This window comes from Trachurus trachurus (assembly GCF_905171665.1).
Source record: "Trachurus trachurus genome assembly, chromosome: 1".
Taxonomy (NCBI): domain Eukaryota; kingdom Metazoa; phylum Chordata; class Actinopteri; order Carangiformes; family Carangidae; genus Trachurus; species Trachurus trachurus.
Window position 1 is genome coordinate 32,366,208 of NC_139891.1, and position 26,862 is coordinate 32,393,069.

The 26,862-nt window shown below is 40.8% G+C and overlaps 1 protein-coding gene across 1 annotated transcript in view; it reads right to left on the minus strand.

Moving 5' to 3' along the window:
• cacna1ab (calcium channel, voltage-dependent, P/Q type, alpha 1A subunit, b) overlaps positions 1–26,862 on the minus strand; it is a gene marked incomplete at both ends in the record, with an annotated part of 208,654 nt that overhangs the window by 68,587 nt on the left and 113,205 nt on the right. Inside the window, 19 exons of the mRNA XM_083969756.1 lie at positions 670–776; positions 1,892–1,951; positions 3,457–3,586; positions 3,702–3,834; positions 5,525–5,826; positions 7,305–8,002; positions 10,376–10,529; positions 14,621–14,727; positions 14,923–14,990; positions 16,153–16,273; positions 18,148–18,220; positions 18,344–18,475; positions 18,953–19,065; positions 19,949–20,061; positions 21,899–22,093; positions 22,908–23,000; positions 23,775–23,819; positions 23,933–24,048; positions 24,184–24,287. Of these exons, the coding sequence (XP_083825882.1) occupies positions 670–776; positions 1,892–1,951; positions 3,457–3,586; positions 3,702–3,834; positions 5,525–5,826; positions 7,305–8,002; positions 10,376–10,529; positions 14,621–14,727; positions 14,923–14,990; positions 16,153–16,273; positions 18,148–18,220; positions 18,344–18,475; positions 18,953–19,065; positions 19,949–20,061; positions 21,899–22,093; positions 22,908–23,000; positions 23,775–23,819; positions 23,933–24,048; positions 24,184–24,287 (2,864 nt within the window). The remainder of the gene's footprint in view (positions 1–669; positions 777–1,891; positions 1,952–3,456; positions 3,587–3,701; positions 3,835–5,524; positions 5,827–7,304; positions 8,003–10,375; positions 10,530–14,620; positions 14,728–14,922; positions 14,991–16,152; positions 16,274–18,147; positions 18,221–18,343; positions 18,476–18,952; positions 19,066–19,948; positions 20,062–21,898; positions 22,094–22,907; positions 23,001–23,774; positions 23,820–23,932; positions 24,049–24,183; positions 24,288–26,862) is intronic.

Below are 26,862 nucleotides of genomic sequence, written 5' to 3' on the forward strand. Positions count from 1 at the left end.
CGTTTTCTGAGGAGTTCCTATTTGCTTTTTTTTTAAGTTTTTTTTTTAGAGTGTAGATCAGAGATGGTGAGGATCTAACGGGTGAGGAACATCAGGGTTAGATTTTTAGTCAAGGATCGTTGTCGGATGGTTGGTCCAGATGAAGTGGCGATGAAACGTAGAGAAAGACCTGCTGCTGATACAATGTCAAGTGGGAGATGAACCGATGAGGAACTACTGTAGTGATGGAAATGAAGAGAAGAGAAGGTAAAAGACTGAGAGATAAAGACACGACAACAGAGAGGAAGAAGAAACAGTGAACAACAAGACTAGAGCGGAGAGAGAGAGGAAGAAAGAAAGAGAAGGATGAAGAAGGAGGAGGACAGATCGTAGAAAGAGAGAGAAGACAGAAACAGGAAGTGATGATTTCTGTACAGCAGGCTGAGAAGATAGGAGAGAGAGATCAACATTTCCTGTTGTATCGGTCTGGGTGACCAGGGTCTTTCTGCGGATGGCACAATGTGTGTGTGTTTTTTTTTTTTTTTTTTTTTTTGTTTGTGTGTGTTTTTTAGTTTTTTTTGGGAGTGGGGGGTCGTGGTCTGGTGGAGATGATGGAGAGGAGGGTGTGAAAGGGTTTTTTTTGGTGGGAGGTTGGTTTGGGAGGAGGAGGAGGAGGAGGGGGGCACTTACGTGAAGGCGAAGGCCACCAGAGCACCACTAACCACTATAAAGTCCAGGATGTTCCACAAGTCGCGGAAGTAGGAGCCCTGGTGGAGAAACAAGCCCAGCACCACCATCTGCAAGACACGGAGCATGCTCAGTACAACACACACACACACAAAAACACACACTCACACATAGGCTACAATACTCACAAAAAGTTAGGGATGTTTGGCTTTTGGATTACATTTCAGAATGCACCTAAAATGCACTATAACCTTTACAGGTGAACTTAATTTAACTGTACTGTTCTCCTTCGATGTTGATATCAAATTTAACAGTAAGCTAAACCTTTCCGCACATCGTGTATTATGATTGGCAGGATTTTTAATGAAGAAAATGTGAAAACTGAAACAATAAAGGATACACACACGTAAAATACTATATAATTACGTTACCACAAATCAAATTCCTTCAATATTAATATTACAAAATAAATATTATGACTATAAACAAATCTACTTACTGCCAATGCCACGCGAAGAGAAGTGATACTGGATGTAGATGTATTCTTTCTATGCACGCCAAAAAACTAGCGAACTCAGGTCTAGCATATATTTTTTAACATCACTTCCTTTTCGCTACCAAAATAAAAGCTTGCATTTCAAAATAAAACAATACTCATTTTTGATGTTACACCACATTAACCTTCTCTAAACTTTTGAATGCACATGTCCAATTGTTCAGTGTTTCAGTCCTTACTGAATGACATGCTGTTCTCTAACACTAAATGTTTTGGTTCAATGACAGTTTGTAGACAGTCCTCTTCTCTCTTCCTCATCGATCTCCTCTCCACCATGTTCACATTTTGACATCATGAGACCAAGACAACACTTTGATCAAATTGATCAAGTTATTGAGACATTGAGATGTTTGTTGTGCTATAGCCACCACTGTTGTTAGCTTTTGTTTGAGATAAAGAAATTACCGTTGCATCCTTCTACTTAAAAGGCCTGTTTTCATGATGAAATATCACTGTAGCATGAACTTTTTATAGGGAGATTCTTGTCAAATATCCCTAACCTTTTGTGAGTAGTGTAAAATGGTGCATTTGCAAGTGCACAAATACACACAATTTCACTTATTATAAGCACACACACAAAAAACAAACCATAAAAGATCATTAAAATAAAACAAAAACACACAATCATCATCGTCATCAACACGCACTCACACCGTGATACTTTGTTACCTTGATCAACATTTCAAACGTGAAGACGCCTGTGAAAACGTAGTCAAAATAGCGCAGCACCTGCAGAGCAACAACACAACACAGTGAGATATAATTATCACAGCAGAGGAAATGGATCAATGAACAGCGAGCGGCGGCGGCGGCGGAGATTAACACAGACAGGAAACAATCAGACTCCAACCACAGCCGTAATCCTAAACTCTAATCTTAATCCTGTTTTCATTGGCTATTTTTAAACTAACATTTTTATAATGATATCTATTCGTCGCACCCTGTTTCCCTCCTCTGTGTCTTTTTTTTTCAAGCTCTGATAAATATTAGAGTTAAACAAAAATCAATTTGTTTTTCTTTATTCATTCATTGTCTTATTGTTTTTTTCTTTTTCAGGGTATTGTTCACATTTTCTGCCTCTTAGCCACATTCACTGTGATAATAAACACTGTGAAGTTGCTGACTGCTGCAGCGAACTGTTTCACGTCAGCAGCAGTGACGCACGTCGTCTCTGAAAATGTTTTTTTTCTTGCAAAGTATATTTCAGAGATCGATCCTGAACAGCTGGCTGCCAGACATAAGGCCACATTTTCATCTCACTTTATCAAACCCATCTTCATGTGCAATTTGGAAGCTGTAAAGCTTAATTTTCATTTTAAAGGGATAGTTCAACATTTTGTCAAATTGGCCCCATTGCCATAATCCCTATAGTCAGTATAGCAGTAGGTTCGTTACCTTTAATTGTTGGTGCAAGCTATTTTTAGAACGGCAGAGCAGAGCCGTGAGCTGCTCAGAGCTACGCTACGGAGGCTAATGGGATTTCTCAGTTTCCCTCATCAAACTCATCAAATACACAATCCAACAACTCCAAAATGCTCTGGTGGACAAGTTCACATTCACATGGTGCACATTCACCACGCTATGAGATAATAACACAGCGTTACCAGACAGAGTTGTTTTAGAGGTAAATTCAGAGACTGCTTGCTGAAAAACTGTCCCTGAAGGTAACACGCATCAGCGGTTTTGCATGAATTTAGCTCTAAAACAACTCTGTGTGGTAACGTTCTGTTATTATCTCATAGCGTGGTGAATATACAGGTCACAACTTGTCCACCAGAGCGTTGTGGAGTTGTTGGATTGTGTATTTGATGAGTTTGTTGAGGGAAACCAAGAAATCCCATTAGCCTCCGTAGCGTAGCTCTGAGCAGCTCGCGGCTCTGCTCCGCCGTTCTAAAAAACAGCTTGCACCGACAATTAAAGGTAACGAACCTACTGCTATGACTATAGGGATTATGGCAATGGGCCAATTTGACAAAATGTTGAACTATCCCTTTAAAGCCTTGACCTTTGGTAACCCATATCTAAACCAGTTAATCCAAATGTTCCCAGTTCCTTGACGGCATTTTTAAAAACCTGAAAACAAAAAACAAAAACTGCTGTTAATTATTATTATTATAATATGGTAATTATCGCCATTATTAACCCCTTCACTACCAGGAACCTGACCTCTTCTGATTTAAATATCGACATCTGTACCGGTCACAGTCGGTCAACACTCATCAACAATGTCTCACGTTGTTCCGTGGCGAGTCGGGCCACACCGGGTCCTCGGCGGCGAGGGCGATGCTGCTCATGGCGATGACGGACAGGATGCTGAACTCAAAGTACTTCAGAGTCAGGATGTAGTGGCAGCACTTGCGAAACCTGGTGCAAACACAAACACAAACACAAACACGTCGTGCATGTGTTGACAACGCAGCAGACCTCCACCATCGTCGCCCCAACACGTCTCCTCAGTCTCTTCTTCTTCAGTACTCACGGGTTGGTGGTGGACATGATGAAGCAGGAGCTGTACGGGGGCATGGGCTTGGGCCCGTCCTCGTCCCCTTCCTCGTCCTCCTCCTCCTTCTTCTCCTCGCTCTTCTTCTGGTCCGTGTTGGCGTTCTTGTTCACTAGGGATTGAAAAAAAAAATCGATTCACATAAATATCACAATATCTTTTTTGACGATTTTTTGAAAAAAAAAAAAAATTCTCTTGGAATTTTTTTAAATATTGTGCAATGTGCATTTGTTAGCCTTTTTTTACATACAGAGAGTACAGGTTTTGAAAAGTTGAAAAGTTCACTTTATAATGGAGTATGTTCATTTATAGGCTCCTACAGTTATTTGTGTGCTGATAAATGTTAAAAATGCAGACTAAAAATCGAGAGAATCTGCAATATCGTAGAATCGCAATTTAAATCGAATCGCCATCCAAAAAATCATAGAAGAATTGAATTGGGAGAAAAGCATATCGTCCCAGCCCTATTGTTCACTGAGCGAAACAAAAAGAGGAGGAAACAAAGAGGGAGAGGAAACAGAAGGAGGTCAGACACCGAACACATGAAACACGTCCAACCAGCTCAGGAACAGGACTGAATGACACCGGGTTTAATACGTCAGAGTTAAGTGGTAAAGAAACAAATGTTCCCTTCCCCCCTCACCCCCGATTCCATGTGTCAAAGTCAATTTACTGTTCATAGGGAGGAAAAGTCAGAGTGTGGAAACAGATGAGTAACGTCCTCTGTGAGAGTGTGTGCTACAAACTGGGAGATGTGGAGTCAGACAGATGTGGATTTATAAACAAAGATGATACTCAGACATATTATAAAGGCTGAAGTAAAGCAACGTGAGTCAGGATATCCTTAAATGCACCTCAGTGCTAAGACGATGCAAAAGTTAGAAGTTCAATTGTTTTCCAAATGGCACTAATAAGGATAATAGGGTTGTGCAGAACTGATGAGTCACATTAAAGTTATAGATCTGACTTGGAAACAGCCACAGTTAAACAATATGGATTATTGTCTCTCTACAATCCTTTTTTTTCCTTTTTAAAAAATTTTTTTGTTACTCTTTTGTTTTTTGTGTGTTTCAGGTTCATAACGCCTGTGCATTTTGTGCACTGCAATATTTCTCCTGCTTTGCAAAAAGCTGGACAAAAATATGTGTGGAAAGAAAAAAATATTTTCTACTGTTCCATGCCATTTACAAACTTATTTCTTTTGGAAAATATTGTTGCAACAAATCAAGACAAATTAGAAATGCATAACAAAAAATGGGAAAAATTTAAGTTTGAGTAAATGTAAATTGAGTAGTAACTGTAAATCTAACTTATGTATGTTTACATACCCTTTTTTTAAACTTTTCTGTCCTGTTTGGTCCTGCTCGTTTTATGTCGTCAGGTTTTTTTTTTCTTTTCTGTTATTGTTTGTTTTTTGGTCAGTGTGTGTGTTTCTAATTTTTTTTATGTTATTGCCTGTTTCCATTAAAAACAAAAAAAACTTATTTGATGAAATATTTCATCAATATCAATATATCTTTAATTCTTTTGCCACTGTGTGACGTCATTAGTGACCAAAACTGAAAAAAAATACACCTTAGACTTGTGACAGACTTTGCCAGTTTTAGTTTTTTTTTTCCTGGCACAATTTGCAAAGAAAGCAACTGATTGGACATTTATTTATTTATTTTCAGGCTATTTGTAGTGTTTCAAACTAATAAATCTCAATCCTGCATCTAAATGTGCCACCAGTGTCTATGAGGAAGTGTTAGGGCCTAGAAATTAATCTGACACCAGAGTTGTGATGCTTTTGTTTTACTCACCTTGCAGGATGGCGTTGGTGGAGGGGTAGGGGTACACCGGGGGCATCATGTTGATGCTGGTGTACTCGGGCTTGGCCATGCTGGTCAGGATCAGGCTGTCCATGCTGTGCAGCAGCGTGTGGGTGTCGGCGTCGCGGCAGTTGAGCAGGTTGTTGACGTGGTCGGGGTGGTCGGGGGGCAGGTCGTACGGGTGCTCGTGGGCGCTGGCCAGCTTGCTGTTGTTACGGAAGTTGTCCAGGTCCTCGTTGTACTGCTGGATGGGCCGCGTGGTGGACAGGTTGGGACCGGTGCTGTGGTGCTCCCTGAGGACGGAGGAGGAAGAGGATGAAACAAGAGGGTCAGACTACTACTGTACCTGTCCTAGGTATGAATCATGCACTCTAATATTTCATTGGACCGCCTTTAGCTTTGATTTCAGCGTGCATTTGCTGTGGCATTGTCTCAATAAGCTTCTGCAATGTCACAACATTTATTTTCGTCCAGAGTTGCATTAATTTTTCACAGATTCTTAATGGGGTTCAGGTCTGGACTCTGTGGTCACATTGGACCACATTTCTTCCTTAAAGTTGATGGTTCCCCACTCTCCTTCCAGTTTTTAATAATGCGTTAACCCAGTTTTAGTCTCAGTAATCTCCTTAGATGTTTTATTTGTTTGATGCATGACAATAATTTGACCCTTCTGAAACCACGACCACAGGATGTGTGGTGATCAGTTAGGGTTAGATAAGTTGTTGCCAGCTGAAACATAATCATCCATGCAGTAATTATCCAATGGGAGGCTCTGACCTATTAGTTAAATCCACGTGGTGATTTATGTCTTTTTTGGATGGGCAGTGTACAAATATGAAAGTTTCCGCTGGTGGATTCAGACAAAATAGTGTCAGTCTGATAAGCTACTGTAGAGCTAATTGATGTACAGATTTAATAACCAGGTCCAGATCAGGTCTTGGCCAACCGGATGTTTAGTTTAGTTACTTTATCGTCTCCCTTGGGAGAAATTTGTTTTATATCAACATAAAAGCAAAGAAACACAGCACCAGGTATCCACAGCTGTGTTTCTATGCTTTTATGTGGATATGTGGATACATGTCTTTTGTGTTCTGTCCTACTTGTTATATGTGAACTGACATTTTCATGTTCTGGTTTGGGCCGAAAATAATGAGTTGGGTCGGGCTTCCCTCTTTTTAAAAAAATAAAATACATCTTTTGCTGGTTCTGATTTGTTATTTCATTCAAGTTTAAGTATTAGTGTCTCTGTATTAGACACTTTTTTAAATTTTTGGCTGGGTTTGGGCCACAGCAGATCTAGATCAGATCAGATTTATTTTGAGCTCATATATATATAAAAAATGCGATCTGACAAAAGACAACATGAACTAAAAAACAAATAAATGATCATTCCTAATAACAAAAAAGCCAGAAATGGAGTAGGAGGAAGTGTAACACTTATTTAGTCCTACGTACCCCTACACACACAACAGAAAAACTAAACTTTTGGGACCTTTATTTTGATAGGACAGTGTAGAGAGACCAGAAAGCAGGGAGAGAGACTGTGGGAATGACATGCGCAAAGGATCGTCTCGGTCAGGAGTCGAACCGGCGATCAGCGCATCAACATGGGACGTGTTCTCTAACCACTGGACCCCCTCAGACAGCAGGAAGTCCTGTCAGAGCGTCATGTGACCGGTCCGGCGGCTTCCTGCTCCAACCGGCTGTTAGAGCATCGTCAGGTTGTAATTTAAGCGGAGAGAATAAACCCTTAACTTAACCCTTCACTCACCGTCTCGTGCGATGGCCTCTGCTCCTCTCCTGGTTGCCGTGGCGATGCCGTCTGCTCTTGCGTCCCTCCCCTTCCTCTCCTTTCTCCCCCCCGGCCTCTCCTCCTCCCTCCGTGCCCCTGGACCGGTGCCTCCGGCCGCCGCCCCCCTCCTCGCCGCCGCCCTCCCTGGCCGCCGCCGCCCTGCGGTGCCTCGACCTCCGGTGCTCGTTGTTGTTGTTGCCCTCGCTGCCGCCGGCCTCCGAGCAGCGGCGCCGTGGCGACGCGCTGCGAGCCTCCTTCCCCTCCCGGTTCCTGTGTCTGTGTCCGCGGTGGCTCCGGTGGCTGTGGCGCTGCTCCTCCGCCTGCTGCACCTCCACACCGCCGCCGCCGCCGCCGCTGCTCTCCACCACGTTGCCCAGAGACGTGCAGCTGAGTCCGTGCGCCACGCGGGTCTCGGGCAGCCGGCCGGCGTCTCCGGCAGCGTCTCCGATGGCTTTCTGCTGCTGCTGCTGGTGGTGCTCGTGGTGCTGGTGGTAGTGGTAGTAGTGGGCGGCGCGGCGGTAGTGGTCCAGGTCCTGGTGGCGGTACTCCTGGTCCAGCGGCAGCTCGCCCGGTTGGGTCTTGTTGGTGTTGTTGTTGCGGTTGTCCTGCGGGTTGACGACCAGCGGACGGTCCAGGTGCGTCTTCATGTCGCCGCGGGGTTTCCGTGGGTAGGCCACCTGAGGGACGGAGAGAGGGAGGGGACAGTCAGTACGTTTATATGAAGAGCTTAATCGAGCTATCCTCAAAACTAGATTTTGGCGTCTAATCGGCTAAACAGTATCTGCCATACATTCATCTGCATCTTTACCATTTCCTACACTGATTGTAAGTAAATCAAAATCAAATTCAAAATCAAAAATCTATTGAATAAGGAAGTGGTGATTTGATCTAGAAGAAACATGAATGAACCCAGAGTGTCTGTAACATCTACAGAGGTGTAGGCCACATACGTAAATGTTGATTTACTTATTGGTCATGTAGGTTTCAACCTTGGTTATACAGCTGAATAACAGTGATAAGTGCAAGTGATAGAAAAAGTAAATGAAAGAGAAGTGTCCTGCCAGCGTTGGTTTAAAACCATGTATCTGCAGCAGTGAAGGAGATCAATATATTCAATCACTTCTTCACTGTTGGGTTCAAACTCAGGTTTAACAAACCTCAAGTTGCATTTAGGCTACATGGTTTTGGTCGGCTCTACCCTTTGTTAAGGCGGTTTATACCTTTAATTTCAACCCAGAATCCCTCCCCTGAGCCACAGATTTACACAGTTTGGCAAACAGTCCACCATTTTTTATTTTGTTGGTTTCTGCGTAAACGCAAAAAGCTAAATAAAACTATTATGAGTGTTGGATTTACAGTTTTGCCATAACCAGTCGACTCCTGATCGTCGTCTGAAGCGCATTACACTTCACCCTCGCTCCAGTTTTTTTTTTTTGTTTAAGTCTGCTTCCCCTCTTTGGGTACAGCTCTGGATTTCTCTGCATGCTATGCCCTACTTTATAATGCACGCAGCTTCCAGCCGTCCCATATAGCAGCAGCAGCAGCAGCAGCAGCAGCAGAGGAGAGTACAAGAACAACACTTGTTCACAGGATTAAAGGGACATTACACCCTGGAATCAGAAGACCTTTGAGACGCAGCATGACTCAGTGTTAGTCCACAGTGTTTCCACGGTGATCGCTGCATGCTGTTTAACCTCTGTCTCCAAGTTGAGCATCACTCGAGGATGTTAGAAGAGGAGGGGTCAGTGAATCAGTGACCACACCCAAGAATTGCTCTTTTTTTAATGATATTGTAATGAATCATAGTTTCAAGCAAAGCACTGGCAGGTCACCAGTTTGTAGAAAAAAACAAACTGTTCAATACCACTCATCTTAAAGTGAAGCTAATGTGACCTTTCTGAGTTTCCAAAAGGCCGTAGACTGTGTTCATCTCTTCTTTATGAATGAGTTATAGGGTCGCATAAAGATAAAAACTAAAAAAATCTAAACTCAAGTCATAATTTTGAGAAAAAGTCGCACTATTACAAGAATAAAGTCATAAATATACAAGAAAAGTGATGATATTTTGAGAATAAAGCTGAAATAAGTAACAAGTAAAAAGGTCATAATATTACAGGACTTAAGTTTATGACTTTGTTCTCCAAATGTCAGATCTTTTTTAATTTCCTTCAAAGTGGCCTTGATACTCCGCCATACTTGAGATGAATATAATCTCAGCATTTTTGGTGAGTCACTTTTGGAAAATCAGTGAAATTATTTCCTCTAACCTAATTTGAATCGAGTCCAACTCTTGGAGAACATTTGGCAGAAACATCTGCTCCAATTCATCCTGAAAATGTTGGAGCCAGGTTGTGACATCATATTGTGATGTATATACTATACAGCTCTGGAAAAAATTAAGAGACCACTCCCAAAATGATCAGTTTCTCTGGTTTTACTATTTATAGGTATGTGTTTGAGTAAAATTAAATTAAAACATTTTCGTTTCATTCTATCAACTACCGACAACATTTCTCCCAAAATTGAAATGAAAACATTGTCATTTAGAGCTTTTATTGGCTGAAAATGACTAAACTAGTCTAAATAATAAAAAATATCAAGTCTTTTCAGACCTTGAATAATAGTAATGCAAAGAAAACATGTTCATATTTATTCCTAAACAACACAGCAAGAATATTTTAACTCAGGAAGAGTTTATAAATCAGTTTTTGTGGGATAATGTCAATGTTTGATCCCAGCAGTGGTTTTTATAATCTTCCTAAAAAACCAGATGTGGTTCAGGTGATGACCTCATATAAGTAGAATAAGTTGTGTTGGTGTTTAAAAAAGAAAAGAAAAGAATGACTGTCATACATGTAGAGATGCTTTTAAGAAACATTTGTGAAAGTGGTCTCTTGTTTTTTTCCAGAGCTGTATATTTGGAGCCTATAGTGTCGAGGGCATTTTTGGATAAATTGAGGATCAGTCTGAACGTCTGCAGGTCGACTGAACATTGTTTTAGTTTTTAAATCCGAGAGTTGTTGTGAGATTACAATAATTTCTGTCCTCACCTCCTCTCCCTCTCCTTCCACCTTCCAGTCTTCCTGCTCCAGCTCGTTGTAGAGCGCCTCGCGGCTCGTCATCAGGTTCTGTCGGCGGATCTCGCTCGTCCTCTGCTCCCACACCGACTTGTTGCCCTTGATGTGGTTCTTCTGCTGCTCCTTACTGTGACAGGAGGACAGTTTACATAAGTAAAATGTACATACAATGTAAACACATAATGTATATACAATGTAAACATACAATCTACATACAATGTAAACACATAATTGACATATAATGTAGACTGTATGTGCAAATGCTACAAATTATGTTATAACCAACAGATACAGTGTTATCAATGAAGTCCCGTGTGCAGACGTCAACTGTTATAAAAAGAAGACGAAAGAGAAAAGATGAGCTGAGGAAAGACAAGAAGAAGAAGAAAAAAGAGCAGAAGAAAGAAGAAAAAGAAAGAGTAGAATAAGAAGAGGAAAAGAAAGAGTAGAAGAAAAAGAGAAGAAAGGGAAGAAAGAGAAGAAAGAAGAAGAGAAGGAAAAGAAAGAGTAGAAGAAAAAGAGAGAAGAAAGAGAAGAAAAGGAGAAAGACAACAAGAAGAAGAAAGACAAGAAAAAGAAAGAGGAGAAGAAGAGAGAAGAAAGAGGAGAAGAACGAGAAAAACATGAGGAAAGACAAGAGGAAGAATGAGAAGAAGAGGAAAAAGAAAGAGTAGAAGAAAAAGAGAAGGAAGAAGAAGAGAAGGAAAAGAAAGAGTAGAAGAAAAGAAGAAAGACAAGAAAAAGAAAGAGGAAAAGAAAGAGAAAAACATGAGGAAAGACAAGAGGAAGAAAAAAGAGAAGAAGAAGAGGCAAAAGAAAGAGTAGAAGAAAAAGAGAGAAGAAAGACAAGAAAAAGAAAGAGTAGAAGAAGAGAGAAGAAAGAGAAAAACATGAGGAAAGACAAGAGGAAGAATAAGAAGGAGAAGAGGAAAAGAAAGAGTAGAGTAGAAGAAAAAGAGAAGAAAGAAGAAGAAGAGAAGGAAAAGAAAGAGTCGAAGAAAAAGAGAGAAGAAAAGAAGAAAGACAAGAAAAAGAAAGAGTAGAAGAAGAGAGAAGAAAGAGGAGAAGAAAGAGAAAAACATGAGCAAAGACAAGAGGAAGAAAAAAGAGAAGAAGAATGAGAAGAAGAGGAAAAAGAAAGAGTAGAAGAAAAAGAGAGAAGAACGAGAAGAAGAATAAAGAAGAAGAGAAGAAGAACAAGACAAGAGAAGAAAAAGAAAGCAGAATAAGAGGATAGAAGAAAGAGAAGAAGAAAAAGAGAGGAAAAAGAAGAAGAGAAATGTAATGCAATGTAAACGTAATGTTAATGTACAATAGGAACATTAAACTGTTAGTGTAGTAACATTAAACTCTGACGAATCCAGACGGAGCTGCAGTTTGAAACGTGATGATAAAAGTCCAAACAGCCGAAGAAGCCGCGTAACATGAAGCAGAACCGGTGGATGAAGAAGGGAACGACAAAGAGGAGGAAGAGCGAAAAGGAAAAAGAGCGACTCTGTGAACAAGTGAACAATCACATCACGGAGCTGCAGACAAACATGCAGCGTCGTCACGGTGACTACCAACGACTGCAGCGCCGCTAATTCATGCAGCGTTGGAGAGTGGAGGAGGAGGAGGAGGATAATAATGTTCCGACCTGTTCCCGAACAACATTATTATCTTTACTCCAATCAAATCCCTGTTCATCTACATTCATGAGATTATTTTCTAGGCTTTCTAGTAGTTTCCATCACCTTGGTTACAGTAAACGGCGGACATGTTGGCGTCTAATTGAGGGTTAGCCAGCTTTTAGCCAGGTTAACCAGCTCCTCCATCTGAACAATTAAAGATAACGAACCTACTGCTATGACTATAGGGATTATGGCAATGGGCCAGTTTGCCAAAATGTTGAACTATCCCATTAAATAATTAAATAATAATAAAATTACATTTTAAATTAGCTTTTTACTATGGTTAATTATTTTAAATGTGTTTTACCTTTTATTTGTGCTTTCATCCTCTTTTTTCTGTAGGACTTTGACATTTACTTTTAAATGTAAAGTGGATTATCAATAAAATGTATTATTATAATTGTTTATTATTATTATCATTCAGGCAACAGCAGTGGATCGCATCTTGTAAAGCGGCGCTTGGTCGGCCAATTTCGATGACGTGTAATTATAAAAAAATTGTCCACAGTTTTGTCACAGCATGAGAAAAACAAAGTTTTCATCGACAGCTGTTGCAAAAACCAAAAACCAGCTCCTCCATCTGAACGTCGGAGACTCGGCTGAGACTGAGGCGTCCGGTGACTCGAGAAGCAGCAACGGCAGCAGCAGCAGTTTGATGTTTTTTGATGTGTTTCTGCAGCCAGAAGCAGATTTTTACAGACCGACCGTCCTCCGCCTCTCGCTCTTCCTCTTCCTCACACTTCACAAAGCCCCCGAATCTGTTCCTTTCACTCCCAGAACAATCGCTTCATCATGTTTTTTAGAGGACGAGGGAACGGGGGGGAGAGAGTGGCGTGATGGTGAGTGAGTGAGTGTCACGTGTACATGAATGCCTGCCAATCATGAACGTTAGGATGGACAGATTGGAGAAGGAAAACAGTGTGTTCCCTCTGTGTGTGTACAGACCTTGGGAGTTAGAAAATTACCATTTTACAATAGGACTTGCGCTCATAAAGGATTCATTAACGGTTTATAACCGTAACAAGTTATTACTTCAGTTTTAACACAATAAACCATAATTTAACAATTATAAACAAGTATTTGGCAAGAACAATTTAATGCTTCCTAGATATTAATCTTACTAATGATTATGATAATGATTTACCACTGGTAGAAAGAGCCTTAAAGGGATACTTCAACGTTTTGGCAAATTGGCCCATTGCCATAATCCCTATAGTCATAGCAGTAGGTTCGTTACCTTTAATTGTCGGTGCAAGCTGTTTTTAGAACGGCGGAGCAGAGCCGTGAGCTGCTCAGCGCTACGCTATGGAGCCTAATGGGATTTCTTGGTTTCCCTCATCAAACTCATCAAATACACAATCCAACAACTCCAAAACGCTCTGGTGGACAAGTTGTGACCTGCACATTCACCACGTTATGAGATAATAACAGAACGTTACCAGACAGAGTTGTTTTAGAGGTAAATTCATGCAAAACCGCTGATGCGTGTTCCCGTTGGGGGCAGTTTTTCAGCAAGCAGTCTCTGCATTTACCTCTAAGGGCGCACTCACACTAGGGCCAGTTGATCCGTACCGTGCTGAAGCCCGAATGCCCCCCCTGCCCTGTCCCCCGCTGGCCCGCACTCACACTACCTCGAACCCAAGCGTGCTCAAGCACGGTTGCCTCCGACACACACGTCATCACGTTCATATACCAACACGGCGGATGCGCTCTGACTTCAGAAAGAACGGCGCTATGACCGGTTGTCATGGTTATCTTGAAGTTTAATCAAAGCGGCATTAACTAGCGATGTTTACGGCGCGACGTAATCGTTAAGTGGCTGTTGTTTACATGCGGTTGCAGACACGTGGTGGAGAACGAGCCCGCAGCGCATTACGTGTGCACATTCCTGGCCAATCGTACTGTGCCCAAGCACACCTCTCCCAACCGTGCCGGGCCAGGGAAGTGTACTGTGCTCAGGCACGGAACACTTGCACTCACACCAGCAATAGAATCCGGACTTTAGGGGGCAAACGTGCTTGGGCACGGTACGATTGCCTAGTGTGAGTGCGCCCTAAAACAACTCTGTCTGGTAACGTTGTGTTATTATCTCATAGTGTGGTGAATGTGCAGGTCACAACTTGTCCACCAGAGCGTTGTGGAGTTGTTGGATTGTGTATTTGATGAGTTTGATGAGGGAAACCAAGAAATCCCATTAGCCTCTGTAGCGTAGCACTGAGCAGCTCGCGGCTCTGCTCCGCCGTTCTAAAAATAGCTTGCACCGACAATTAAAGGTAACGAACCTACTTCTATGACTATAGGGATTACGGCAATGGACCAATTTGCCAAAATGTTGAACTATCCATTTAAGGCTCTTTCATTCATACAGTGTAAAACACATTATTATTTATCATTAAGTTACAATAAGATTCATTTTAACAGTTATAAGTGGAAGTAACTGGTTAGTAAAATGAATGAATAGGAAGTCTAAGTGTGTGTGTGTGTGTGTGTGTGTGTGTGTGTGTGTGTGTGTGTGTGTGTGTGTGTGTGTGTGTGTGTGTGTACTCACGCAGCAATAGACAGGTTGGCTGCCGACAGCGGGCTGACCTCCGCCACCTCCTTAGCCTTCTGCATCGCTGTCTTCTGATTGGCTGCTGATTCTTGTTCCTCCTCATCCTATCGGAGCAGAGAAGAGAAGGAAGAGAATCGTTTATACATCTTGAATCAAATACGATGTGAAGACACGATCGTCCTCTGACTGTTTGCTCTGATCAACGTTTTACAGATTCAACAGCATCCAGGCAAAAACAGAAGATCAGTGCTTGTTTTATAATAAGGTGTGTGTGTGTGTGTGCGTTTTATCTCTGGTACCTTGGTGAGTTCCTGGGCGTTGGCCAGATTGTCGACAGCGATGGCCAAGAAGACGTTAAGCAGAGTGTCTGTGGGGGCAGAAGTCAAGGAGACGTGGACGGAGGAGAGAGAGGACAGACAGGAATCTGACCGAGGAGGACGACAACAGGACTTAATGCACGGCTCTGTTAGACGCTGTGTCTATCTGTATAACAGGCTGTCACTACAGGACGCTGCACTGATCGGCTACTGCTCCAGAAAAATAAAAAAGAGGAGAGATAGAGAGAAACCCTTCATTCATGACAGGAGTTGTTTTAGAGGTAAATTCATGCAAAACTGCTGATGCGCGTTGCCTTCAGGGACAGTTTTTCATCAAGCAGTCTCTGCATTTACCTCTAAAACAACTCTGTCTGGTAACGTTGTGTTATTATCTCATAGCGTGGTGAATGTGCAGGTCACAACTTTTTGGAGTTGTTGGATTGTGTATTTGATGAGTTTGATGAAGGAAACCAAGAAATCCCATTAGCCTCCGTAGCGTAGCTCTGAGCAGCTCGCGGCTCTGCTCTGCCGTTCTAAAAATAGCTTGCACCGACAATTAAAGATAACAAACCTACTGCTATGACTATAGGGATTATGGCAATGGGCCAATTTGCCAAAATGTTGAACTATCCCTTTAAATAATTAAATAATAATAAAATCATATTTTAAACGAGGTCTCAAAGACCCAGCTTTTTACTATGGTTAATTATGTTAAACATGTGTTACCATCTGTGCTTTTATCCCCTTTTTTATGCCTCTTTTTTCTGTAGGACTTTGACATTTACTTTTAAAAGTAAAGTGGATTATCAATAAAATGTATTATTATAATTGTTTATTATTATTATTATCATTCAGGCAACAGCAGTGGATCGCCTCTCGTAAAGCGGCGTATGGTCGGCCAATTTCGTTGACTTCTAATTATAAAATGTGTCCACAATTTTGTCACAGCATGAGAAAAACACAGACATTAGTCTACTTTTAACATCAAAGAAGTCCAATGGCAACGTCCGGTTTAATGTGAATTATAAATAAAAGTTTTCATCAACAGCTGTTGCTATGGCTGCAGATTGAGGCTCGTTAGATCGCACTTTAACCAAAAATGTTGTCTCATATTATATATATGTCACTGGTGCGTAGCCGTGCAGGATGATGTAGAGCGAGCAGCGTCGGGGTTTATTTCTCTATAACAAGCTGCTTGCTGAATCAGGATACAGTTGCCGAAGAGCGTGAGCACGATGAAGAAGATGGAGAACACCATCCCTTTGTCGTTCACTCCTCCTTGGGACTTGATGCCGTCGTACATCACCACGTTCCAGTCCTCTCCGGTCAGGATCTGCAAAGAGAGAGAGATGATGAGGAAAATTGAGTAACAGGAGGCAGGATTTACTAAAACTAACAAAAATCAACATGTCTTCTCTTGTTTAAGTATTTTCTGAGCTGCCTGTGACCGATCTAACACCTTAAAGTTCAGACGTGGTTTCATTTAGAGCAGTGGTTCTCAACCTTTTGTACATCAAGGACCCCTAAATTGACACAAATTAGACCACGGACCATTGGACCAAATTTAGAAGTAAACACCCGAAATATATATTTAATAATATTTGTTCTGAGACTGAAGAACATTACTTTTTTATACATTTAAATTAGGGCAAATGGCGTGAATTTTTTTTGAAAAAAATAGGTAAAATTTCTCGTAAAAAATGTTAAAAATAAAAATAAAAAAAGGAAACATTTTCTAGAAAAAAGTGGTAAAATTTCTCAAAAAAAAGTTTAAAATTTTTTTTTTAGAAAAAGTGGTAAAAAAAAAAAAAAAAACTTCTAGAAAAAAGTGGTAAAATTTCAAGAAAAAATCGGGGACCCCCTTCAAATCTCTCAAGGACCTCTGGGGGTCCCCGGACCCCACGTTGAGAACCACTGATTTAGAGAGTCTAGTTGTTGCTACTGTCGACAGTCATAAGATGCTTTAATAACACACAGGTCCTTGGGTTCATTTCAAAATAAAATGTGTGTATTTTTTTGTGTATGTGTGTGTTTACCACAGTCACACAAACGGCTCCCAACAAAGGCAGAGGACACGGAAACATGGAGGCTGGAGTCAGAGCTGAACAAGTCGTCTGACAAACTGATGACACCACAACAATGGCCTTCACTGAAAATCACAAAGCTTCAGCCGAGTGTGTGTGTGTGTGTGTGTGTGTGTGTGTGTGTGTGTGTGTGTGTGTGTGTGTGTGTGTGTGTGTGCTATTTGGAAAAGGCTCGTGTTGAATTTGCAAATCTTTCGTCTCGAGTGAAAAATGTGATTTCGTTGAATAAACTCAGGTTTTATTCACATAAAAACAGTGAAAGAAACTGACACATAATAAAAATAGACTTTTGTTCTGAAATCAAGGTGATGATGATGTTGGAGCAGCAGCAGCAGCAGCAGCACGGACGACAGTTCAGCTTCTAGGAAACTGCACTCGTGGGTTTTATCTCAGCTCCACACGGGCGGCACATTGTTTTGTTTTGGTTACGTACCGACACACTGAACAAGACTTTAAACACAGACGAGTGTGAGCTACGTGGAGTTTGGGATTCCAGATCTGAGTTTACTGAACTCTTGGCTAATGTAAAGATGGGCGAAGGGGTGGAGCACTCATGGATAATTGATTTGTGATTTATTACTAAGATTGTTATTATTATATTTATCTTTTTTTTTTTGTATGCATTTATTTTGAATTTATATGTTTGTAAGGAAGATGGTGCAGAACCAGGGGAATGCGATGAGGAATCTTAAAATGTACACGTTGTCATTAAGATCCCCCCTGCGTATTCTACTTTTTCCATCTGTGCTTTTTTTTAATGTACTTTTCTTCTCCTTTTTTTCATATATAATGTAAAACTCATGACTTCTTAAAAATAAAGTTTAGTGAGTTACTGTATAAATAAAAAAATAAAATAAAAAAAAGGAGGAGGACAAAATATATTGACCGTACAGACCATGTTAATTTTTCTGTTGTACAGTTGAACATTTTAACATGGGAGTCAATGGGGACTGGTGGAGCTACCACAGCTTTAAGGTGGTTGGCGACTAGAAGTATTAATTTCTGATCATTTTTTAATCAAAATCAGTCAATAACAATGTCCCCGATATCAATAATAATACCTGATGTTTATCATTGTGGCCAAATTAAAATAAAACAACATGTGTGAATATTTCTCTCTGACCTGAAACACTGTCATGATGGCTGCAGCAAACGTGTCAAAGTTTGTGGGCGGAGTCCCGCCTTCGAAGTTGAACCTGAGAGGAGGAGGAGGAGGAGTGAAACATTATTACAGTCATACACACACACACACACACACACATAGAAAGATACTGTAAGAAGCCTTTGTCCTGTGTTTATGTGTGTGTGTTGATACTTACTGTCCTCCAAACAGCTGCATCCCCAACAAGGCAAAGACCACGATGAAGAGGAAGAGGAGGAAGAGCAAACTGACGATGGACTTCATGGAGTTCAGCAGCGACACCACCAGGTTCCTGAGAGGAGCCCAGTACCTGGAGGAGGGAGGGAGGACGGAGGTTAATGGAGGAGAAAGGGAGGAAGAGGAGGAAGTGACCTCATCATTTCAACTTTTCCTTCTTGTTGTTCATTTTTTTTTCTTCTTCAGAAACTTTCTTCACTTTTCTTTGTTTTTCCTTCAGCGAACTGAACTCTCCATCAGCAGCAGGAAGCTCGGGCCGAGAGTCTCACACAAACAGATCGATGTGCGTGAGCCGAATCCAATTAAAATCTCTCCTGAAGAGAGCGTCAGACGAGTGTCGCCGAGTGCTGACCCTCTGATGTCACAGCACCGAGGAGATTTTCAAAATAAAACACCAAAGAAAAGAAAAAAAAATTGACTGCCTGAGTTTGTGGTTATGATTGTCTCACCATCAGTGTATGAATGAGCAGCTGCTGGGGATGTAGTGTATAGGTGTGTGTGTGTGTGTGTGTGTGTGTGTGTGTGTGTGTGTGAGAGAGTGAAACTTTACTTGGTGACTTTGAAGATGCGGAGCAGTCGCAGAGCTCGTAACACGCTGATCCCAAAGGACGTGCCTGGTTTGATGGTGGCCCACACCACCTCGAAGATACTGCCCACAATGACCTGCACACACACACCCATATCAGTATATCCAGTTCTTAACAACAATAATATTTTACTATTATAACACATTCAATTCAGTTATTCTCTGAATTGTATTAAATGTACAGTTTTTATATGATGAACAATTCAAATGCTAAAAACTTGAAGTCCCCCTAAACCAAAAATTTACTTTTTGAAATGATTAACATGTCGATGTAGTGTTTGGGTTCTCCTACAAGGCATTTCAGCAGCACAGTCGCTAATGCAGCCATAACTGGGCATTTTAGATTTGAAAATGTTGTTTCAAAGCCAGAGTCCGAAAAAATTGGATTCAAATTTTCAGCACCCAGTCAGGATTAATACGTCATAATCCCTAGCCGCAAGTCATGACGCATTTGCATACTCATGAATATTCATAAAACCTGGATTTTTCAATGAGTGAGAAATAGTAGATGTGTTTTTAGCCTCTTTGAGAGTTTTTTTTAAACAACTTTTTCTGTGGGAAATCAATTTTAATCCCCTTAATCTTTAGGGGGACTTTAAACATCATTCTTTTGTATTTTAACTGATTAAACATCTGTGAGAACAAAGAAAAAGAAGAAAAGTGATGAAAACATTTGATGAATAGTTGAGTTGGACTAAAAGCTGATGAACTCCACATCTTCTTCAGTAGCAGCTATTGTTTTTTTTTTGTTTTTTTTCTGTTTCTCATGAATAATCATCAACTTTAATCAAACACCAAACTGGCAAAAATCAACACTTTACAGCTGCAGACAGATGTGTACTCATGTGACCTTGTATAATATGATGTGAAAAACTGAGAGTTATGAATTTGGTCTGTTGTATTTTGATTAGTTAGTCAGTGTGCGTGTGCGTGTGCGTGTGCGTGTGCGTGTGCACTCACCACACAGTCGAAGCAGTTGAATGAGGAGTGGAGGTAGGGCTGGATGCCCAGACCATACATCTTGATACACATCTCAGACATGAACAAACCGAGGAAGATAAACTCTGCATAGACTGGAGGGAGGGAGGAAGGACACAGAGAGGAAGGAAGGAAAGGAAAGGAAAGGAAAGGAAAGGAAAGGAAAGGAAAGGAAAGGAGGGAAGGAATGGAGGGAGGGAGGAAAAGAAAGGCAAGATTGAAGGAAAGAGGTGGAGACAGCGGGAATAAAGACGTATAGGAGCAAATAGGGGAAAAATAGAGAACGGAGCAGAGGAGAAGAAGAAAAGATAAAAAAAAAGAGAGGGAGAGAGTGAGTGAGGAAAAAACAAAAGAGAGGGAGGGGGAAAAAAGAGAGAAAGAAGGAGAGGGAGTCAGATGAGTGGAGCTGACAGTGGTGCGGACCCAGCGGTGTATGACAGTCTGGTGATGAATGAACTCCATCAGGAGCTACAGCTTCATATGCTAATGACACTGGACACAGGCCAGGGACAAACAAGCTGACTCCACTGTGTGTGTGTGTGTGTGTGTGTGTGTGTGTGTGTGTGTGTGTGTGTGTGTGTGTGTGTGTGTGTGTGTGTGTGTGTGTGTGTGTGTGTGTGTGTGTGTGTGCGTGTGTGTGTGTGTGTGCGCAAGCATCCAAATCTTGAATAAAGACCTTTCTGTGCTTATTTTGTAAAACGACTCCACTCTCTGGGTTTTCTTTGCAATCAAGGACGACAGTAAAAAAACGACAACAACACAAACACAGTGAGTCTGATATCTGAGTCTGCTCCAGTACCTAGTCAGTGTGTTTCTCTGCCTCCACATTTATAATAAGAGAAGATATTAGATGCAGAAGAAACTCAGGCTGGTGACGGACTGGACGTGTTTCTGCTATTTAAAGGAGTTCAGACTCTAAATGTGTTGTTTGCACGTGTAGGAGGAGGCTGAAGTGCAAAAAAGATGATTCAGCTTCATGGAGAGGTGTGTGTGTGTGTGTGAGTGTGTGTTTGTGTGTGTGGACACTCAGATGTTGGTGGTGTCAGTCAGTGTTAAATTTGGGATGCTGCAGGTATGACTGCTCTTAAAACCCCAAAATGTTTGAAATAAACGCTGTGTCGTCAGGGTTGACTGAAGGCTACAGTGGGTTGTTAGCTTATTAGCATGCTGACTTATGTAGAGAAAAAAAAGACATTCAGATTTAAGAAAGGTGTTGGTTTCTACTGCTGGAAACATATTAAACCTGTAAGTGAGCAATTTATTTCTAATGTGCCAATTCACAACAAAGCACTTCAATGTTAGCAGCTGTTAATGCTAACGTTAGCAAAAGCAAAAACTCACAAATAGCTCCTTTAAAACTATGGAGCAAATATTTGATGAGACATTTTGTTGAGAGCTGTTTTATTTATTATTTATCTAAGTTACATTTTGCACATATTAAATAAGTACAGCTCCGTCCATGCTCTTGAAAAGTTAATGGTAATCTATGCCATTAGCCTAATTAGCATTAGAATGTGATCTACTGTGAACCAAAAAAATAAAATCGATATTAATAAGAGAATAAAGTATTGAGTGATATCAATAATATATTTAATTTTCAGATTAGATTAAAAACAACTAAAACAACAACAAAAAGGAGCCCAAAGTTGATCCGGGTCCCAGTGTGAACCAAATTTAAAATCGATATTAGAGATTAGATAAGAGAATAAAGTATTGAGTAATATCAATATGATGTCTAAATGGTCATATTCATCAATAGATCCTAGAAACAAACTGAATTTTATATTGTTTTCAGTTTAGAATAAAAACAACTAAAAACGACCAGGAGCCAAAACTGGAGCCTGTGGTTAAGAAGTATGTTTATTATGATGTGTATGTGTGTATTTAAGTGTGTTTGTGTGTGTGTGTGTGTGTGTGTGTGTGTGGACTCACAGAGGAAGTCCGAGAGGAGCTCCGGCTGGTTGTAGTGCACCGCAGCCACACACATGGTGTTGAGGCCGACCAGGCAGAGCACCGTCCAATAGAAAGCCTGCGTCTTCACTATCTTGCGGATGAAGAATCGCATCCGTCGCTCCTTCTTACTGTAGTTGGCGTCCTTGCCGTTCTTTATACTGGAGCGGGCAAAACCTGAGGAGGAGGAGGAGGAGGAGGAGGGAGAGAGATGGAGGAAGGTCTGGTTAGCCTTGGACAACGGCTAATAAACTAAACCGAAATATTTAAAGGAATAGTTCAACATTTTGGCAAATTGGCTCATTGCCATAATCGCTATAGTCATAGCAGTAGGTTCGTTACCTTTAATTGTCGGTGTAAGCTGTTTTTAGAACGGCAGAGCAGAGCCGTGAGCTGCTCAGAGCTACGCTATGGAGGCTAAAGGAATTTCTTGGTTTCCCTCATCAAACTCATCAAATACAAAATCCCAAAACTCCAAAACGCTTTCGTGGACAAGTTGTGATCTACACAATCACCACGCTATGAGATAATAATGGAACGTTACGAAACAGAGCCGCTTTCGAGGTAAATACAGGGTAAATACAGAGTCTGCTTGCTGAAAAACTGTCCCTGAACGCAACGCGCATCAGCGGTTTTGCATGAATTTACCTCTTAAATGGCTCTGTCTCGTAACGTTCCGTTATTATCTCATAGCGTGGTGAATGTGCAGCTCATAACTTGTCCACCAGAGCGTTTTGGAGTTGTTGGATTGTGTATTTGATGAATTTGATGAGGGAAACCAAGAAATCCCATTAGCCTCCGTAGCGTAGCTCTGAGCAGCCTGCTGCTTCGCTCCGCCGTTCTAAAAATAGCTTACACTGACAATTAAAGGTAAGGAACCTACTGCTATGACTATAGCGATTATGGTAATGGGCCAATTTGCCAAAATGTTGAACTATCCCTTTAAATATAAGTAACCAGCTCGGTTTTGTGTTTCTTGTGTTTTTCTTACCGACAGCGTCTCCCATGTTGTCCTCTCCCTCCTCAGGGTTCAGCAGCTCGGTCTTGTTGTTTTTGGTTTTGATGGTCGGCCGTCGCCTCGATCCTGCATGGCAACAATAAGAAAAAAGAAAAAAAAGGTGAGAATTGTTTCATCTGCGTCTGTCCGTCTCTAAAACACAAATCACTGCTGCATCATCCCACAGAGTCTGTCACCACATTTATTTACACATTTATCTGAACAATACTGCTTTATTCATTGGTCGTCTATTGGTATGTGGTATTCTTCTTTATTCTTGATTTATTCTCATAAAAAGGAGGAAATAAGTCAGAAGATGTTCAAACTCATTCTCTGTGTCCTCACATGTTATATTTCCAGGTGTGGACACAGACTTGACTCCAATAAAAGGGATTTTTTTACTTGAGTACTTGATTTAGAAATATTTCAGTAATCAAAAGTAGAAAAATATTATCATCATTTTGTATAGTAAAGCTGATAAAGTTGATAGAATAGGACATTTAATCAGCAAAACGAGCCATAAGTGATTACATTTTTTTCTAGCATTGATGAAATCTGCTCATGTAAACAGTTTTAAAGTTTTTCTAAAAGTCTTGAATTGAATTATTTATTTCTAAAAGTTCAAACAAAGACTTCAGATGAGGTCGTGTTGGTGTTTGGTGAAGAAGCCTCATCTAACAGAAGTCATTTTTTTCCAGAAAATATTGCTGAAGCACTGGAAAAATATCCTAAAGTACACTACTCAAGTGAATATATATACTGTATTTTATGTATAATTCACAGTTAACATGTTATTCTCAGTTTCTCTCCCTGGTCACAGATCTACATAGTAGCCTATTAGTGTAGAATCAGTTGAGTTACCATCAAAGTGTACTGTGCCGTCGTCCTCGGCCAGAATCACCTCCTCTGTACCAAGTAAAGACAGAAAATGACATGTTAGGATTTGGATGGTTTGGTCTGTATTTGTGTGTTAGACAGTGTGTGTGTGTGTGTGTGTGTCAATGTGTGTGCGCACTGACCTGCTTTGCAGATCCACTCCAGGTATCCGTTGAGCTCCCTCTCAATCTGCTGCTGTCGCCTCAGCTTCAGGAACTCGCTCCTGTTCTCCACTCGCTCTCTCTCTTTGGCAAATTCACTGTTGGAGACAAGATGAGTCATTTTTTAAAAAAAAATTCTTTCTTGGCTTGTTATATATAAAAAAACTTAAAAAATATATAGATTGTACAAAGCACACAGGTATACAGTAAGTTAATCAGAGCGCCGGCCGTACCCTGAGAGTACACCCAGCACCAGGTTGAGCATGAAGAAGGAGCCGATGATGATGAGGGGGATGTAGTACATCCAGTTCCAGGCGCTGCCCTCCACATCGTTGCTCTGCAGGGACACACACACACACATTATATAGTAATTAATTACCAACTTTATTTCGCACTTTTCATACAACTTTCTTTCTGACTCTCTTATTCCAATGTTTTATCTCTCACAGACACTTTTTCAGCCCTTTGTTGTTTCAGCCACATCATCACTGTAACGTCTGACACTGTGAACTTTAAGTTAAAGGTCGGCTGGAAGGTTTTCTAGTGGTCAAAAAAGTTTGACCGAAACACATTGTCCAAAAACTAACAAAAAAAAACAAAAAACAGGCTTCTGGAACATTTTTATTTCATCAAGTTTTCTAATGTTTTCTTTTTTGCTGCTGTTTAGACGAAGAATCAATTGTTCATGTTATGTTTTAATTTAATAGTTTAGTTTAGAAAAGTTTCGTTTATGTTTAGTTTGGTGTAGTTTAGGTTATGTTTAGTTAAGTTAAGTTTATGCTTAGTTAGGTTTAGTTCAGTTTAGGTTATGTTTAGTTAGGTTTAGTTCATTTTAGTTTAGTTAAGTTTAGGTTATGTTTAGTTACTTTTAGTTCATTCATTCATTCATTCAGAAATTTATTTAATAGGATAAACCCCTTGAGAGGAATCCTCTCGTTTTCTCGTTAAGTTTATGCTTAGTTACTTTTAGTTCAGTTTAGATTATGTTTAGTTACTTTTAGTTCAGTTTAGTTTAGTTCATGTTTAGTTTAGTTTAGTTTAGTTAAAGCAGAAGTGAGTGATATATTTGTGTTAATATAAGTCTTAAATAGTTATATCTTCCGACAGCAATCACTTACATAGAGTGTTTGGACTGAAACACGGGTCTCTCAGTCCCTCTGCTCTGCTCTGAGCTGAAGAGAAAACATTTATCGTATCCTACAGTTTTTATCCAATGAGGAGAGAGAACGGCATGCAGGGCTGTGTGTGCAGCCAAGGAACGCCATGAATGTGGTGACGTAGCGACGAGGACTGTTATGGTGCGTTCAAGGAAACTCGTATTTTTCCGACCGTGAAGTGGTACCAGTTCGATCTGGTGCGAGTTCACCGGTCGGAAGTTACGAGTGGCCGTTATAGTGACTTTCACCGGTAAAACAGGTCGGAAAAACACGAGTGGGTTGCCTGGAACGCTACAAAGTCGTAAGATGTGACTTGAAGCTGTAATTTACGATTTCAAAAGCCTGCCTGGAACGCAGCATTAGCGAAAACGACCGGATCACTCACTTCTGCTTTAAGTTTATGTTGAGTTAGTTTGGTTTAGTTTAGGTTTACTGTAGTTCTGTTAGTTTATGTATAGTTTAGTTTAGCACTCACATACCTCACTAATACACACTACAGATTTACTGATTCCCAGATCTAATGCAAATATTAATTTGGTTCAATAACATATTCTTTAGAAGACGAAGTAGGATCGTAGGATTAAATGAGCTCATGTTGTTGTTCCTGCTCCATCGTGGACTTGTTAGTATTTTCATTTTTGGTTTGTCTTTTTGTTTTATTTTGTCTTTAATATTATGAAAGGAAAAGGCAATCAAATAGTTTAGTTTCACATGTTTGAGATAAAGTCATTTGTTTCAGCTGTGGTGCCGCTCCACTTCTGTTGCGACCAGGTGAACTGGGGTCATGACACTTCAAACTAACCAAAGTCACAGAGATGGACCATCTAGACGTTAGCAACTTTTTTCCCGTGCTGCACAGGACCCAAGGAGAGCTGAGGCATGTGTAATGCTGGCTCAGAACTGACCCATTTTCTAACTTAAAGCCTGACCTGGATGCAGAGACGTTGCAGAAACAGGAACATGGAGACACACACACACACACACACACACACACTCACACATTCCCACAAACACACACACACATGAGGTTATGTTACAGTTACTTGTGCTTTCACACGCATCGATTGCAGCGAGGTGTGTGGCGAGCAGCGAAAAACCGTCTGACACTCTGTCACCTCCTTCTTTCACTAAACAAATCCAGCCGACAATCAGAGAAATCAGGTTACTGCAGGATATTGTGTTTCTGTGACCCGTGTAACGCTCTAATGGATCTATCAGCTGATTATTATCTGCTGCTGCTGCTGCTGCTGCTGCTGCTGGAGTGCATGCTGCGTGCATGTGTTGGGTTTTATACTGCAGGGTACAGTGCGAGCAGCCCACTAGTTCTCTATTAAACTTTCATTGGTTTCCTCCTGACTGCCTTGTGAGAGTGTGTGGAAGTCAGCCTCCATCCATCAGAAAAGATGTTAAATATAGAGCGAGACGGACCAGAATAGAGAGTGGAAGAGAAGGAGGCGGAAAGACACAGAGAGAGAGAGAAGGAGAACGACTCCTCCGAAGGCAGGAAAAAAGACAAATGAGAGGACGGATAAAGGAAGTCAAATGGAAGATGATAAAGAGAGAGAGAGAGGGATGGAAAATGGCTTTTGGACAAATAAATGGTGTTTTGAATCAAATCTCAAACTAAAAATACTTTGTGCCTCGTTCAAGCTGAATGAAACTCCAGCCAATCACAGGCCTCCACCCAACAAGTCAGAATGTGTGTGAAAAAACAAACTAAAAACATTGTTTAATAAGACTGAACCTTGATAAAAA